Source organism: Mustelus asterias, chromosome 18 (assembly GCF_964213995.1).
Source record: "Mustelus asterias chromosome 18, sMusAst1.hap1.1, whole genome shotgun sequence".
Lineage (NCBI taxonomy): Eukaryota > Metazoa > Chordata > Chondrichthyes > Carcharhiniformes > Triakidae > Mustelus > Mustelus asterias.
The window spans coordinates 24,101,618-24,117,805 of NC_135818.1; the positions used below are offsets into that span (position 1 = coordinate 24,101,618).

At 44.8% G+C, this 16,188-nt stretch overlaps 1 protein-coding gene across 4 annotated transcripts in view; it reads left to right on the forward strand.

Annotated features, from left to right (window-relative positions):
- Positions 1-16,188, forward strand: part of LOC144507013 (transmembrane protein 87A-like) — a 77,761-nt gene that overhangs the window by 36,380 nt on the left and 25,193 nt on the right. For 2 of the 4 annotated variants that reach the window (XM_078233552.1, XM_078233551.1), the window contains exons 7-11: positions 2,033-2,243; positions 4,227-4,288; positions 9,004-9,187; positions 10,383-10,482; positions 11,708-11,801. In XM_078233552.1, the coding sequence (XP_078089678.1) occupies positions 2,033-2,243; positions 4,227-4,288; positions 9,004-9,187; positions 10,383-10,482; positions 11,708-11,801 (651 nt within the window). Of the gene's footprint in view, positions 1-2,032; positions 2,244-4,226; positions 4,289-9,003; positions 9,188-10,382; positions 10,483-11,707; positions 11,802-12,373; positions 12,446-16,188 lie in introns of all 4 variants that reach the window. The other 2 variants (XM_078233548.1, XM_078233550.1) reach the window with 2 other exon arrangements.

Here is a 16,188-nt window from a genome sequence, read left to right on the forward strand (position 1 = left end):
ACCCCACCCCCCCACCCCTCCTCCCTGCCCGGTCCCCCCCCACCCCCACACCCCCTCTTGCCCGGTCCCCCCCCACCCCCACCCCCTCTGCCCGGTCCCCCCCACCCCACACCCCCTCTGCCCGGTCCCCCCCACCCCCACCCCCTCTGCCCGGTCCCCCCACCCCCACCCCCTCTGCCCGGTCCCCCCCACCCCCACCCCCTCTGCCCGGTCCCCCCCACCCCCACCCCCTCTGCCCGGTCCCCCCCACCCCCTCTGCCCGCTCCCCCCCACCCCCACCCCCTCTGCCCGCTCCCCCCTCACCCCTCTGCCCGCTCCCCCCCTCACCCCCTCTGCCCGGTCGCGCCCCCTCTGCCCGGTCCCCCCACCCCCTCTGCCCGGTCCCCCCCCCCCCCTGCCCGGTCCCCCCCCCCCCCCCCCACCCCCTCTGCCCAGTCCCACCCCCTCTGCCTGGTCCCCCCCCCCCACCCCCTCTGCCCGGTCCCCCCCTCTCCCCGCCATCGCTCTCCCCCGCCCCCCCCCCCTCTCTCTGCCGTCGCCCCCCCGCCGTCGTCCCCCGTCTCTCCCCCGCCCGTCCCCAACCCAGTTGTTAACTCACAAAACACACAGCAAAATGCAAAAAATATTGATTTCCTCACGACCTGTGGAACTTTCACCCTATAGTGTTTGAAAACGTGTATTGATTCAGTAATATTTCCCAATTTATCTCATCTCTTTTACCAATTTTGGTAAAGCCTCACATGATCGGCTTAGCTCTTGCTGGGTTTCTCTAAAATTCCTTGAACTATGAAGTTCAAAGACAAAACTAGTGAGGTGTTTTTAACCACATTTAATCTTCTGTAATATTCTTCTGCTGAGATTAATCCTCTGAGATTGGGGCCAAGGAGTTAAATTGGCATTCAATCTGGCAGGCCTGGGACTTGGGTACTGAAAGAACGCGTTGCAATTTTCAGGAATGAATCCTGATCAAGTCCAGGTTAGCGGTGGCTAATTTGGTGTATTTGCATTTTATGTTTATTGTCTTGTGGGAATACTATGAAATTAAATGCAAGTGCTGAAAATCAAAGGACAGATCACTGCCGAATCTGTGAATGAGTACTGCAGAATCACTTTAATATTTTTTGCAGTCTTTTTCTTTCTTTCTCAATATCTGTTTACAAATTTCAGCGACTGGTTTGCCTCATTGACTCTTCTTTCTCCATAGTTCACTGATTACTTGACTTTGTAGTTTTATCACAGGACATTCAGTCACAACATTGGTTAAACGGTCCCACGTTGGTGCTTTACTAGTCACACATTGGTTAACTTGTTCACGCTGTGTTTTACTTCTCATGCCTTTAACAGTCTTTAGAAATGGTATTGATTTTCATGTTTGATTGTAACCTAGCTGCAGTCTTCTGTTGAACTAAAGTTAAACTGAAAACCAAAAAGGATCAAGTATATGGTTCCTGACCCGCATAAAGGGCTAATTGCCAATTAAGCTGGATGCACTCCAGTTTTTCTCAGTTCATGAATTATTGGACCCACTTGTAATGGTACCACTTTCACTCTCCAAAAAATAGCTAAACAAGTATGTAACAAGAACCCCCCAAGTGTTTCTTCCATCTGTGGAGTGTATAGAGTTATCACCAACCTAATCTTACTTCATGGTATAATAATCCAGAGAAAGATAAAATTAAATAGTGGCAGCAAAACTGATGACTTAAGGGAGAGAGGGAGGGGGGATGAACTGACAGCTGTGGCCTGTCCCTTCAGCCTTGGACAACTACGAATGAAATGAAACAAGAATTACTGAAGAGCAATGTATGCAGTCATATCTTGACTATCCATTACTTGAAGCAAAAAAGATATTTTTTTTTGGACACAAGTTTCCATTGCCACGTAAACTAGTTGGATGCGGCCCAGTACCTGATATAATATGGCCGGGGAATGCAACTTTTTGTTTTTCTGGTCATTTTCCATCCTAAAGGAAAGCACATGAAAATTTGGTTCCTTTCTCATTGTTGTGCATGTTCTTTATTTCCTTAAACAGAGGCCTGGCTTGTTCACAAGTTGGGAAGATGGGCCATATTTATTTATAATTAAAATCCAAGCATCAAAGAAAGAGTCAAAGAAAGAAGAAAACAGCCAAGACATAAAATCCACAACAAAAGTAACTAACCAGATAACGAATAAAAGTAAAGGGCAGGCAAATGCAAAGAAGAAGGCTGTGCCAGCAGAGGAAGATCATTTGTCACTTACAAGTAAGTACTGTTCATTAACTTGGACGTTGTCACTTCGAACATAGAACAGTGCAGGCCCTTCGGCCCTCGATGTTGTGCCGAGCTTTGTCCAATACCAAGATCAAGCTACCCACTCCCTATCATTCTGGTGTGCTCCATGTGCCTATTCAATAACCGCTTGAAAGTTCCTAAAGTGTCCGACTCCACTATCACAGCAGGCAGTCCATTCCACACCCCAACCACTCTCTGAGTAAAGAATCTACCTCGGACATCCCTCCTATATCTCCCACCATGAACCTTATAGTTATGCCCCCTAGTAACAGCTACATTTACCCGAGGAAATAGTCTCTGAACGTCCACTCTATCTATCCCCCTTATCATCTTATAAACCTCTATTAAGTCGCCTCTCATCCTCCTCTGCTCTGAAGAGAAAAGCCCCAGCTCCCTCAACCTTTCCTCATAAGACCTACCCTCCAAACCAGGCAGCATCCTGGTAAATCTCCTTTGCACTCTTTCCAATGCTTCCACATCTTTCTTATAGTGAGGTGATCAGAACTGCACACAATATTCCAAATATGGTCTCACCAAGGTCCTGTACAGTTGCAGCATAACCCCACGGCACTTAAACGCAAACCCCCTGTTAATAAACGCTAACACACTATGGGCCTTCTTCACGGCTCTATCCACTTGAGTGGCAACCTTCAGAGATCTGTGGATATGAACCCCAAGATCTCTCTGTTCCTCCACATTCCTCAGAACCCTGCCGTTGACCCTGTAATCCGCATTCAAATTTGTCCTACCAAAATGAATCACCTCGCACTTATTAGTGTTAAACTCCATCTGCTATTTTTCGGCCCAGCTCTGCATCCTATCAATGTCTCTTTGCAGCCTACAACAGCCCTCCACCTCGTCCACTACTCCACCAATCTTGGTGTCATCAGCAAATTTACTAACCCACCCTTCAGCCCCCTCCTCCAAGTCATTGATAAAAATCACAAATAGCAGAGGACCCAGCACCCTGTGGTACACTGCTGGTAACTGGTCTCCAGTCTGAAAATTTTCCATCCACCACCACCCTCTGTCTTCTATGAGATAGCCAGTTCTTATCCAATCGGCCAAATTTCCCTCTATCCCACACCACCTTACTTTCTTCATAAGCCTACCATGGGGAACCTTATCAAACGCCTTACTAAAATCCATGTATACGACATCAACTGCTCTACCTTCATCTACTCACTTAGTTACCTCCTCAAAGAATTCAATCAAATTTGTGAGGCAAGACTTACCCTTCACGAATCCGTGCTGACTATCATGGATTAAGCTGCATCTTTCCAAATGGTCATAAATCCTATCCCTCAGGACCTTTTCTATTAACTTACCGACCACCGAAGTAAGACTAACCGGCCTATAATTACCAGGGTCATTCCTATTTCCTTTCTTGAACAGAGGAACAACATTCGCCACTCTCCAGTCCTCTAGCACTATCCCCGTGGACAATGAGGACCCAAAGATCAAAGCCAAAGGCTCTGCAATCTCATCCCTTGCCTCCCAAAGAATCCTAGGATATATCCCATCTGGCCCAGGGGACTTATCGACCCTCAGGTTTTTCAAAATTGCTAATACACCTAATTAATAGTAGGTAATGTCTACACCTGCCCCTCAGTCCTATGTTCATAAACTCCCCAAAAAACACTCAAACGTTCATAAACTTTGAATTAATGATACCTGTCACTTGAATCGAGCTGAATATTAACTAAGAAAATGAGCACCTGAGAGAGAAAGATAGGTGGCTGGGTAAAAGCCTCCTTTGGGTGGTCCACACGTGTGCTAATATGGTGCATCCTACCCGTGTACAAGAGTTTGTCTTTATTCAAATGACGTTGCAAGTTGAAATAATTGATTGAAAAGGTTATTGCAAAATAGCAAAAGAATGAGTGGGGGAGGAGAGTCTCTCTTTGGGACTGGTCTGTGTTATCCATGCTCAATGCCTTTTATGTCTTTCAGTGATTGTGGAAATGAAAGGGCAATATGATTACATCTCACCTGCAGACTGGCCACTAATGATGGTAAGTTATACCATTAAATATTTGTGAGTTGTTTTTTCTACACTCAACCTGGTAAAAGTTTAATTTCTGTGACAGTATATGGTATGCATATGTGTGCTTTCCTCCATGTTATTCCCAGTTGGGAGCTTGTGATGAACTGCATCAACTGTCCAACTTCAAGCAACCAAACTATCACTTAAAGGATTAGAGTCATAGAGGTTTACAGCATGGAAACAGGCCCTTTGGCCCAACCTGTCCATGCCGCCTTTTTTTTTAAAACCCCAAAGCTAATCCCAATTGCCTGCATTTGGCCCATATCCCTCTATACCCATCTTACCCATGTAACTATCTAAATGCTTTTTAAAAGACAAAATTGTACCTGCCTCTACTACCTCTGGCAACTTGTTCCAGACACTCACCACCCTTTGTGTGAAAAAATTGCCCTTCTGGACACTTTTGTATCTCTCCCCTCTCACCTTAAATCTATGCCATCTAGTTTTAGACTCCCCTACCTTTGGGAAAAGATATTGACTATCTAACTGATCTATGCCCCTCATTATTTTATAGACCTCTATAAGGTCACCCTTCAGCCTCCTACGCTCCAGAGAAAAATGTCCCAGTCTGTCCAGCCTCTCCTTATAACTCAATCCATCAAGTCCCGGTAACATCCTAGTAAATCTTTTCTGCACTCTTTCTAGTTTAATAATATCCTTTCTATAATACGGTGACCAGAAGTGCACACAATATTCCAAGTGTGGCCTTACCAATGTCTTGTACAACTTCAACAAGACATTCCAACTCCTGTATTCAATGTTCTGACGATGAAACCAAGCATGCCGAATGCATTCTTCACCACTCTGTCCACCTGTGACTCCACTTTCAAGGAGCTATGAACCTGTACCCCTAGTTTCTTTTGTTCTGTAACTCTCCCCAAAGCCCTACCTTTAACTGAGTAAGTCCTGTCCTGGTTCAATCTGCCAAAATGCATCACCTCGCATTTGTCTAAATTAAACTCCATTTGCCATTCGTCAGCCCACTAGTCCAAATAAAGGAATTAACATGTAGGCCATTTTTAGTGGCCAGGTGTGGATCCTCAGATTGAAGAAAAAGTGGGACAATGTCAATCATATGCATGAATAAGAAACACACCACAGTTGTTTCCTTTACTCTCTTAGGTGTGGCCTAAAATGCCCATGGCAATGATTGCAAGTAGATTTTACTAATCCGTTTGAGGAACAGGCCCTTCGGACCTGTTGTGCAGAACATGACGCCAATTTAAACTAATTCCTTCTGCCTGCCCCTGGTCCATAATCCCTCTGGTTGTTGCATATTCATGTGCTTATCTAAAAGCCTCTTCAAACATCCCTGCCGTATCTGCCCCCACCACCACTCCTGGCAGTGCGTTCCAGACACCTACCACTCTCAGTGTAAAAACATTTGCACCTCACACGTTCTTTGAACTTTTCCCCTCTCACCTGAAAGTGCATGCCTCCAAGTATTAGACATTTCAACTCGGGGGGGAAAAAGATTCTGACTGTCAACCCTATCTATGCCCCTCATCATTTTATACACGTCTATCAGGTCTCCCCTCAGCCTCCGCCGCTACAGAGAAAACAACCCTAGTTTGTCCAGCCTCACCTTGTAGATCATACCCTCTAATCCAGGCATCATCCTGGTAAATCTCAATTCTCAAACCAAGCAACCAAGTCACCTTGGATCCCATGCATTTTAATCTTCTGGATGAGCTTACCATGACTGACCTTGTTGAAAACCCTCCCAAAATCCACGTTGACAACATCCACCACTCTACCCTCGATCACCTTTGTTTCGTGGCGCGAAGCTGATTATGCAAAAAAAAATAGCCCGAGAAATTCACAACCAGCCGGCCGCCAGGTGGGAATTCTAATTTCTGACTCCTGCTTATATTTCCCACCCCGCTACGCTACTCGACCAGCGTAACGGGGCGGGAAAACCATGCCATTATTTTTACATGCTTCAGGGTGGTGGAACAAAAATGTATTGGAAAAAAACAAAGACACCATGTCAATACATGCACAACAAACACAGCTAAAAGACCAACATTTGCTCCAACTATTCATGAGCATGTCTGGAGAGGTTATAAGGTTATTTTAAGCAAATAGTCCCAAATGTATCAAGCACTACAGCAGCGCTAGTAGATTGGTTTGAACATGTAACTTGATTTTGTCAAATTCCATGATACTGTATTGTTCCAGGTGGCTGGTATTGGTAGAGTGAGTCCAGAGGGTACTCACATTCTGATAACAACTGAAAAGTGAACCATCAATAGTTCCCAAATTTCTATACCATTAAGACAATAGATGTAAACAACTGTTTTTCCAAAATATAAAATGAAGAGAAAGTATTGATAAATGTAAACATTTTAGCTTTACCAGATTTTGCATGGTGAATTCACTGAACCGCCAGGAGCATAGACTTGACCATTTAGAACACAAGGGCAGCGCCTTAGAGGTACACACATGTCCTCAGCAGAAATGACAGTATGTTTCCAGGCTTGTTCCTGCCTGTTTCCTTTTGTGTAATTGGAACCAACATCAGAATGCATAGATTTAAACTTAACAACAATCACCTGCATTTGTATATCACCATTAACATAACAAATCCAAGATACTGTAGAGGAGGCAGGTAAAGTCAGGTGGTTTCATGGATGTGGAAATATTCAGCTATCGTGATGGTCACAACATCATCTCAGGTAATACAATAACAAAGTTGCAAACAGTCCGATTTAGCCTCAGATTGTTGCCGGATTAGTGCAATCCGCGTTGGGCGTCCGGCCCCCAAGCACGTCTCCCAGCGCCAGATTTCTGGTGCCATCAGCTCTGCATCGGAAATAGGCATGGACAGAGCTGCATTAGGCATGCAATGGAGCATGCAAATCTAATTTAAATAACATCCACCCCCCGCCCCCCCCCCCCCCCGTCCCACCGGCCAGGAGTATTTCACTCCAGCGGGGTTTACAGCAGCTCCCTACTTTCGGGAAGCTAGCAGCTCAACCCACTGGAGTGAAGGGGGTCAATTGTCGCCCCCAGAGGGTTGGGCGGCGGTGGTGCCCCCAGGCATTTGCACCCTGGCATTGCCAGGCTGTGCCCAGTGCCAATGCCCAGGGGTCACCTTGGCACTGCCCATCAGTCATGGGTGGGGTCTGATGGGGCAGGGCCTCTGCGACGATCGGGGAGGTGGGGGGTCCCGCTGCCGCTCTGCATACAGATCGCGAGCAGAGGAAGTGAGGCCAACGATCAGGGCTGAACATCGGGGTGGGTGGTGGAGGGGCCCAGGGGTGGGTGGTGGAGGGGCCCAGGGGTGGGTGGTGGAGGGGCCCAATGGTGAATGGAGGAGGGGGCATGTGCCCACGAGTGAAAGGGTGGAGTGGGCGCGTGAGAATGGGTGCAGTGCACAGGCGCCTCTGAGAATGAATAGGGCATGCAGGCACAGGCATGAGCTCTCAGGTGTATGGGAGGCATGAGCCCACAGGTGAATGAGAGGTGTGGACACGAACCAGCAGGTGAATGGGAGGCATGGGTGCTGCCCCGCGAGTGAATGGGAGGCGGGGGTGTGAACCTGCAGGTGAATGGGAGGCATGGGCCCTGGCCTGCGGGTAAATGGGAGGCGCAGAAATCAGCCCACAGGTGAATGAGAAGCAATGGTGCTGGCCTGCGGGTGAATGGGAGGTGGATGAATGGGAGGTGCGGGGAGCGGGCCAGCAGCTTAATGGGAGGAGCGGGCTGGCGGGTGAATGGGAGGCATGGGGAACTGGCCGGCAGGTGAATTTGAAGTTCTGAGATAGGTGAGTTCCTGTTGGGGAGGTGACAACACAGTCAAGGAGCATGGGTTGAAAAGTGAGGGTCAAGATGTGGAGATGGTTTGCAATGATGGATGGGTGAGGAGTTTTTGAAGAGAGGGGAGATCTTTGTAATTGTTATAAGGTCTGAAAGAACATAATTAGGAGCAGGAGTAGGCCATCTGGCCCGTCGAGCCTGCTCCACCATTCAATAAGATCATGGCTGATCTTTTTGTGGACTCAGCTCCACTTACCCGCCCGCTCACCATAACCCTTAAATTCCTTTACTGTTCAAAAATGTATCTATCCTTGCCTTAAAAACATTCAATGAGGCAGCCTCGACTGCTTCACTGGGCAGGGAATTCCACAGATACACAACCCTTTGTGTGAAGAAGTTCCTCCTCAACTCAGTCCTAAATCTGCTTCCCCTTATTTTGAGGCTATGCCCCCTAGTTCTAGTTTCACCTGCCAGTGGAAAAAACTTCCCTGCTTCTATCTTATCTATTCCCTTCATCATCTTATATGTTTCTATAAGATCTCCCCTCATTCTTCTGAATTCCAATGAGTATAGCCTCAGTCTCTCCTCATAAGCCAACCCTCTCAACTCCAGAATCAACCGAGTGAATCTCCTCTGCACCCTCTCCAATACCAGTATATCCTTTCTCAAGTAAGGAGACCAAAACTGTACACAGTACTCCAGGTGTGGCCTCACCAGCACCTTATACAGCTGCAACATAATCTCGCTGTTTTTAAACTCCATTCCTCTAGCAATGAAGGACAAAATTCCATTTTGGGGAGGGACTAAATGATAATGTTAGTGTCCAAATTTATCACTAGATTGAATTTGCAGCTGTGAAATATGTTCTTGATGGATTGTACAGATTCACAGTAAATTAGAGTTGTTCTCTCCCCCTGCCAGTTTTTCATGGTGATGTGCATTGTGTACGTGCTATTTGGAGCTCTATGGCTGGTCTGGTCTGCTTGCTACTGGAGGGACCTCCTGCGCATCCAGTTCTGGATTGGAGCAGTCATCTTTCTAGGAATGTTGGAGAAAGCTGTATTTTATGCTGAGTACCAGAGCATCCGATACAAGGGTGAATCAGGTAGGAAACGTTGCTAACTTGTTCATAAAACAAAGTTTTCAGCCCAGTTGATGAATCTTCTTTGGAAGTTGATCATGGGTAGAGAAACTTCTAGTTGGGTTTGCTCTATTAGGGTGCAAGAGGTTATCTCTTCTTATAACAGAAGGAACTTTAGTCTGTATCCTGACTTCCCTGTACCTGTGCACACAGGCCTCAGCTGCACATGAATTTTGGGGTGCCCCCATCCACTTCAGTTGACTATTGACTGCCGGTTGCCTGAGTGAACACACCACCTTGCGTCCAGCGGGAAACAACGGCAGAAGCTATTTTCACTTGCATTCATGCAGTTAACCTTACACCTACCTATTATGTGCAGATGGATGCTGATTTCAGATTTGTGGGAGGAAACCAGAGCACCCAGAAGAAACCCACACAGACGGGGAGAATATGCAGACTCCGCATAGACAGTGACCCAAGCCAGGAATCGAACCTGGGTCCCTGACATTGAGGCAGCTGTGCTAACCATTGTACCACTGTGCTGCCCTGTGAGGACTATGCGCATAGTTTTGAAGTGTTCTTCATGCAAACCTCCAAAAGCATGTTCTTGTATTGACATAATTTATCTCCGTCAATACAACAATTCATAACAAAGAAATTGAGTTCATGCCATAGCTTCTCCAGTACAACAATGACCTCTTCTTACTCTATGGAAAAAGGGTCACTTAAAACGTGTCAATCACAGTGCTTCTGAGAGGAATCTTTTTCTAAAGTATCAATGTAATAACTTGCCTGTAGTAAACAGTATACCCTGTGAGAATTCAATTTAACCAATGCTGTGTATTGTACCCAGTAGAGATGGTAAGCAGTTGATGTGCTTTCAGTGCCCTACATCTAGCTGCTGTCGTATCGCTGACTGCAACTCCGATCCTTTATTTTCATTCTCAGGGCAATGCTTGGCTTTGGCATCAGTGAAACTGGGAACTCAGGAATATTGGATATAGATCCTCTGTTGTGGAACACTGCCGACCTTGGCTCTGGGTTTTGGTAAACATTGCAGTGCATGTAAAATTGCAAATCAAAACCTGCCTTTGTTCCATAGCCCTACTTTTGGATCTTGCATTAAGTTGAAAGTGCTGCATGAAAAAATCATGCTGCTGTCACTGAGATATTTCAACCTGTATAACTATGACTGTTGTCTAATTTCTGTTTAACCCAGTGCAAGGAGCAGTGATTTTTGCTGAATTACTTTCTGCATTGAAGCGTTCCCTGGCTCGTGTACTGGTCATTATAGTCAGTCTTGGATATGGAATTGTGAAGTAAGTATAAACAAAATGTCAATACTAGTGACCTAACTTTGATCTATATAGATTGGTATTGTGGAGTGAGTAGAAGAATTGAAGTGAAGAGTTGCACTAAGTACACTTCTTATGCTCCTTTGAAAAGTCCCATGTACTGTGAAGAACAAGGAGTGTGGTTAGAAGCTACTTTTAAACAGCTGCCATCTGAGGACATTTCTCTCCCGGGCATTGTCAACTAACCATCAGTGAAGATCACTCACTCATTAATTTCACTATTCAATATTGCATTAATGCAGCTCCCCACACTGTGTAGCTCGAGCACTTTTATGACCAAATCATTAGAAGGTTTAAAATTGGATAGGAGTAATTAGAAATCAAGAAAGTATCATTGTGCACCCCTCAAAATGCTGTCTCAAGTTAGGGGAGAGTTATGCAGAAAATAGGGCTATTATGAATACATGCTCTTCTTCTCTCACATGCCAACTCCTCTCGCTCGCCCCCTCCCCACCGCGCGCCCACCGCTGCCCCTCCCCCCCACCATGCCCTCCCCCCGCCACCATGTCCTCCCCCCACCAACAAACCAACCCACATCTGTGCCCACCAACTCTTAATGCCTGTCCCTCCCCTCGCCCACCATCGTCTTAAGGATGTCTGGAAAGTAGGATAATTCACATTTGTTCATGGTGAAACAATAGTACCTACTTACATTTGTAAATCTCCTTTATGGTAGGGAATGGTTCGCACTCGCAGGAATGTTAACAAGCAAAAGATTGACACACAACTAAGAAGATGGTTAACTTAGTTAAAGAAATCTTTTTTAAATAGCCTTAAAGGAAATGGAAGAGGTGGAAAATGTCCACGGACAAAATTCTTGAGCTTAGCACCTGTAAAAGCACGCCTGGCACTAGTGGGGTTAAGGAAGTGTGATGAATGTGCATTGTACCAGAGTTGAAGGAATGAATATCCCTTGGAGAGTTGCAGGCCTCGGGGATGTTTCAAAGCTAAATTCAAATGAGAGCTTTGAACATGAGGCTAAAAATTTTAAAATCAAGGCTTTGGTGGTCTGGGGCACCTTGAATGCTTGACTGTTGTGAAGAAAAATATTTTGGCTTGTGTTGTATTAGAACACTAATGCCACTGTTTATTCAGCTACACAGTTGGTGAGTGGTGTCTTGCATTAAGTGTGCTGTACTGTTTGGTCTGGACAACAAATTTTATGAGACTGATGTTTGCTTTACCACAGACCTCGTCTGGGAGCCATGTTGCACAGAGTTGTTGGTGTCGGGGTCCTCTATTTAATTTTCTCTGCAATAGAAGGCATCCTTCGAGTCACTGGTGTAAGTAGCATATTTTTTTAAATGTATACATGTGTTTTAGGAGAGGTGCGGAAGATCAGTTGCAGACTAGGACTTGTCGCACCATTTTCTTTATAAAGGAAACATTGAAATTATAAGTGCCTTATCAGGGTTGCCTTCATTTATTAAAGCTAAATTGTTTTTGCTGGCTTCTGCTTTCTGAACTGACTCCTGGGCCCTGCGGCCTCAGGAATTTGGGTTGCAAATCCATGTCCTACGACTTCACTACGTGCTTTCTTTGGAGAGGGTTTGATTATTGCTACACCACAGTTACCATGCGATTGAGTATCCCACTTTGTAGCAAAACATACCAGTTGATTTCATTTCCTGAACTTTTTTGACCTCTAGTCATTTTATTAACCACCCAATAAATGTATAATGTCATGACAAAACACCTCCTTATTCAAGGTCTAGTTCATGGAGGTTTTTTGCTGAATATAAGAAAAAAGACAAAGTGCGAAATAGGTTGATCGTTCCAACTGGTTGAAAAGTACACATCAGCCTGGATTGTTCTTTTTGTAGTTGAAATTGACACTATTTTGTTCCTGATTTAGACCCCACTTGTTACCCTGGCTCTCGTAGGGAACATCACTCTCTCAGTGATTGACTCCTGTGTGCTCTGGTGGATATCCTTTACATTATATTGAAATGTCATATCTTCTATTACATGGATAGCGGAGTCAATGGCTGCAAGGATGGTTCTGCTTTCGAGTGAAGTGAGCATGGGATTTGCTGTCAAGGGGAGAGAGTATGGAGTTCGTGTTGTTGATTAAATAAGTATGGGGTCAGTGTTGTGGAGAGGAGTGAGTACAGAATCTGTGCTGTGAAGGAACTGAGCCAGGTGCCTGTACTGTCGAAGGGAGTGAGTATGTTTCAAGTGGTGAATGAAATTGCTTCTCTCTCGAGCATACACTAAAGATAACATTAAGTCACATGGCTTGCAAGTTTATAGCCACATTGTACAAAGGCACTTCTCAAAAAATTCCTCTTTCATAAAAAATACTCATTTAGAGTTGCAAGTCAGACACATAGATAGTCTATAATGAAAATCATCTCACAGGCATAGAAAACTGGTCATTCTAGTCTGATCCCTTTTTATCTGTCCCTACATAGGTATTGTACACACAACCCTTAAAGTGTTTAGATTTTCTAATGGTACGCATGCAAATTGTTATTGGCTGCTTGTCTGAAGTCTGCACATTCCTGTGGTGATGGAATTCCTGGGAATTTTGCTCCTAAGGCAAGTGTTGCTGCCATGGTAATCGTTGCTGCTAATCTATTGCTTTTGTTGGGAAACAGTTGACTTCTGGAGCTGATGTTCATTCATTCCCATGTGTGATTGATGAATTAACATCTTGCTCATCAAGTTGGTGTGAAGGAGCAGCTTCTCCAGTTGTATGTATAATTCTGCAGCCACAACAATATATTTGGTTGTTCATTTTCACTGTGTAGGATTGAGGTGCTAACTTCTTTACACAGATCCCAACTTGCCAAATGGACTGACTTTTGAGAGCATTGAATGTTTGCACTGGAAATGAATTGGCAGCCTTATCAAAGTGAAATTTGGCTCCCTATCGTTTCACTTTGATTCTGTCACACTAGTTAGCACTTCTGGCTTCAGTGGTGTTTTAGCTGTTAGAAGAGTAGTTTTGAGTGCAGCATGATGTTAGTTGCTGAACTGGACTACTTTCCATGCCCTCAGAAGATGTGTTTCTCCACTCTAAGGTTGCCTTCTACACCAGTGTTGGATCTGCTTGATTTTTTTCACTGCTGCACCAGCCTTTCCATTGACTGGGATAGTGTGGAGATACTGTGCTATGCTGAATTTCCCAATCATTGGTGAAGTGCTTGAATTCTGAATACTTCATTGACTGGTATGGCCCTTGAGCTCATTGCTCATATTTGGTCAGTAGAGCCTTCCCCAGACTTGACTTGATTTCCTGATAGCTTGCATGGATGTGTACCCTTTCCCCATCATATCAGGATGATGATTCTAGTTCCTTTGTGCAAGATGTCATCATGAGCAATCAATTCATCCCTGTTTGCCCAATACTCTCTTATAACAACAGTTGTGCCCTTGATGGTTTCTGGCCATTCTTTCATCAATACTTCTTGAAGCACTTGGGGAGTTGCATCTTGTGTAGTTTGCTTGATCTGAGCTGAGTTGATGACTTCCAGGGCATTTCATGCTGTTGCTTCTTATTGAATCTGAAAGATTTCACAGTACTAGTAAAGGAGTGCAGCTCTTAACAGCATGTAGACGATGTAGATTTTCTTCCCTTGTACTTCACTTCCAAATAGTATCTCTGTCAATGGTATAACATCCTTTGCAGACACTTTAGAGTGCATAGAAGTGATTTGAGTAAGATGCTTTGAAGTGGCTTGTGGTCAGACTCCGGTATCACTTTCTCTCTCCCAAACAGGTACTATTTAAAATGCCCAGAAGCAAAGACAATAAGCAGGCACCCAATCTTAATCTGTCTTGCAGGCATCACATTGCAGGGTGACCTTATCGTTATCATCAGGGTTCTTCAGCAACGACTTTGTCCTTGCTAGTTGTTTGATACAAGTGAAAGCTGCTCCTGTGCCCAATACCATTGAACATACTTTGTAGTGAGCTTTCATTGAGGTTCTCATTCTAGTGACAAATTGGACAAGAACTTAGCTAGGTAGTTCATAAGTTCAACAAATCGTTGCACTGCCATCACATTTGTTGGTGGCTGCATCTCTGCTACACCTCTCACCATATCAGAATCAGGGTGTGCACCTTTCAAGTACTAATGTACTTGGCTTCAATCATCTTCAGTTGCAATTTTTTCTTGTTCAGTATCAGATTCATCTGATGAGCTCTCTAGCAGTCTCAGATTTTGATCATGGTCTGCGATGGCTTATTACATCATATCCCTATTTCCACAAGCTAACAGATCATCCACACTTGCCTCCACTTCTGGAAGATTATTGACTATCTCATGCTGTCTGTGTTGAGTCGTCCTGAGCAGTAAAGATGCCAAATGGCATATGCAACCATCTGTACCTCCTAAATGACATCCACAATGTAGTCAGGAAACTGCTATTTTCATCCCACTTCACTTGCCAGTATCTGTCCTGCTACCATGCTGCTATTCCAGTCCATAGCAGTTGTCACCTTCTTGATTATTCCCATCTTTTCAAGCTGCTCTATCTTGTATTTCAGGCTGGACCTGGGGGCAGCTGGAGTTCTCCTTGGAAGATGTCGAATTGATCACACACACTCTATTTCAAAATGATAATCACCAGGAAGGCACCCAAGACTTGCAAAATATCTCTGTAATATTTTTGGATTTGTTCAGCAGTCAATGGCTTTGCGCCATGCAAAACACTGCAACTTCTTCTGGTACATGGAGGGTTACCAATCCAAGCTTTGGATTTGTTTTAGCTGTGATGGGTGGATTATGCCTCACGTCTACTATTTGGAACTGCAATTTTTCTTCATTTCTGTTGCATTGGGCTCTCGGCTTAGTTTACTCTCTTGAGATGAACATGGCTCCATCACATGCTCATGCAACTTTAGCTTCAATGGCTTAATTTTCAGATTACCATCTTGAGGAATTTCACACAGGCCTGTGAAACTCATGATGTTGCATATAACGGCAGTGCCTATCTGACATGTTTTTCCCTTGAGACTTGGATGCCAACCTAATCTCAGGTGTAGAGATTCATTATCCAAAATCTCTCCATGAAACCATCTACATAGGCTTGCCTTACTACTTTCCAGCAAAACACATGACAGAGGGGTTCAGCTTCTTGCAACTCGAGCACTGCTTTCCCCACATGGACATGCTTCCTTTAGTTTTGCGTGCTGTCCTCTGCAATATTTACATCCAGTACTCTGCTCTGATCTTTCTGTTGGCCCTTTTGCAAATACTTGGTCCTTCTCTCCAATGTATTGTGCTTGGAAGGTCTGAACCGCAAAGTGCAAAACCTCATCAATTCTTCCATTAATACTCTGCAGCTGCTGATTAACTACTTAAGAGTGGGGTCAGTGCCGCCGAGGGGAGCGAGCGCTGCGTCAGTGCCGCCGAGGGGAGCTCCACAGGCTGACTATATCAGTCAGGGCACTGATGTGAAACTCCTTTTTCCTGAGATTTGAAGAGCAAATGTAATTAATTAGTAGACTTCCTACTGACTAATAAACTGATGTCCGTGATAAAGTGTTCTGTAGAACATGAGTCCTTATTTACTGTTGCCAAATCTGGGATGTTTATCACCTCAATTCAGCTGAATTGTCTCAAGTGTCAGGGTGAAGAGACCATGGCCACACAGAATTGTTGTTGCGTAAATTGGACATTGGAATGTGGGTTCATATCCAGATCAAACTGTTGGTATGCAA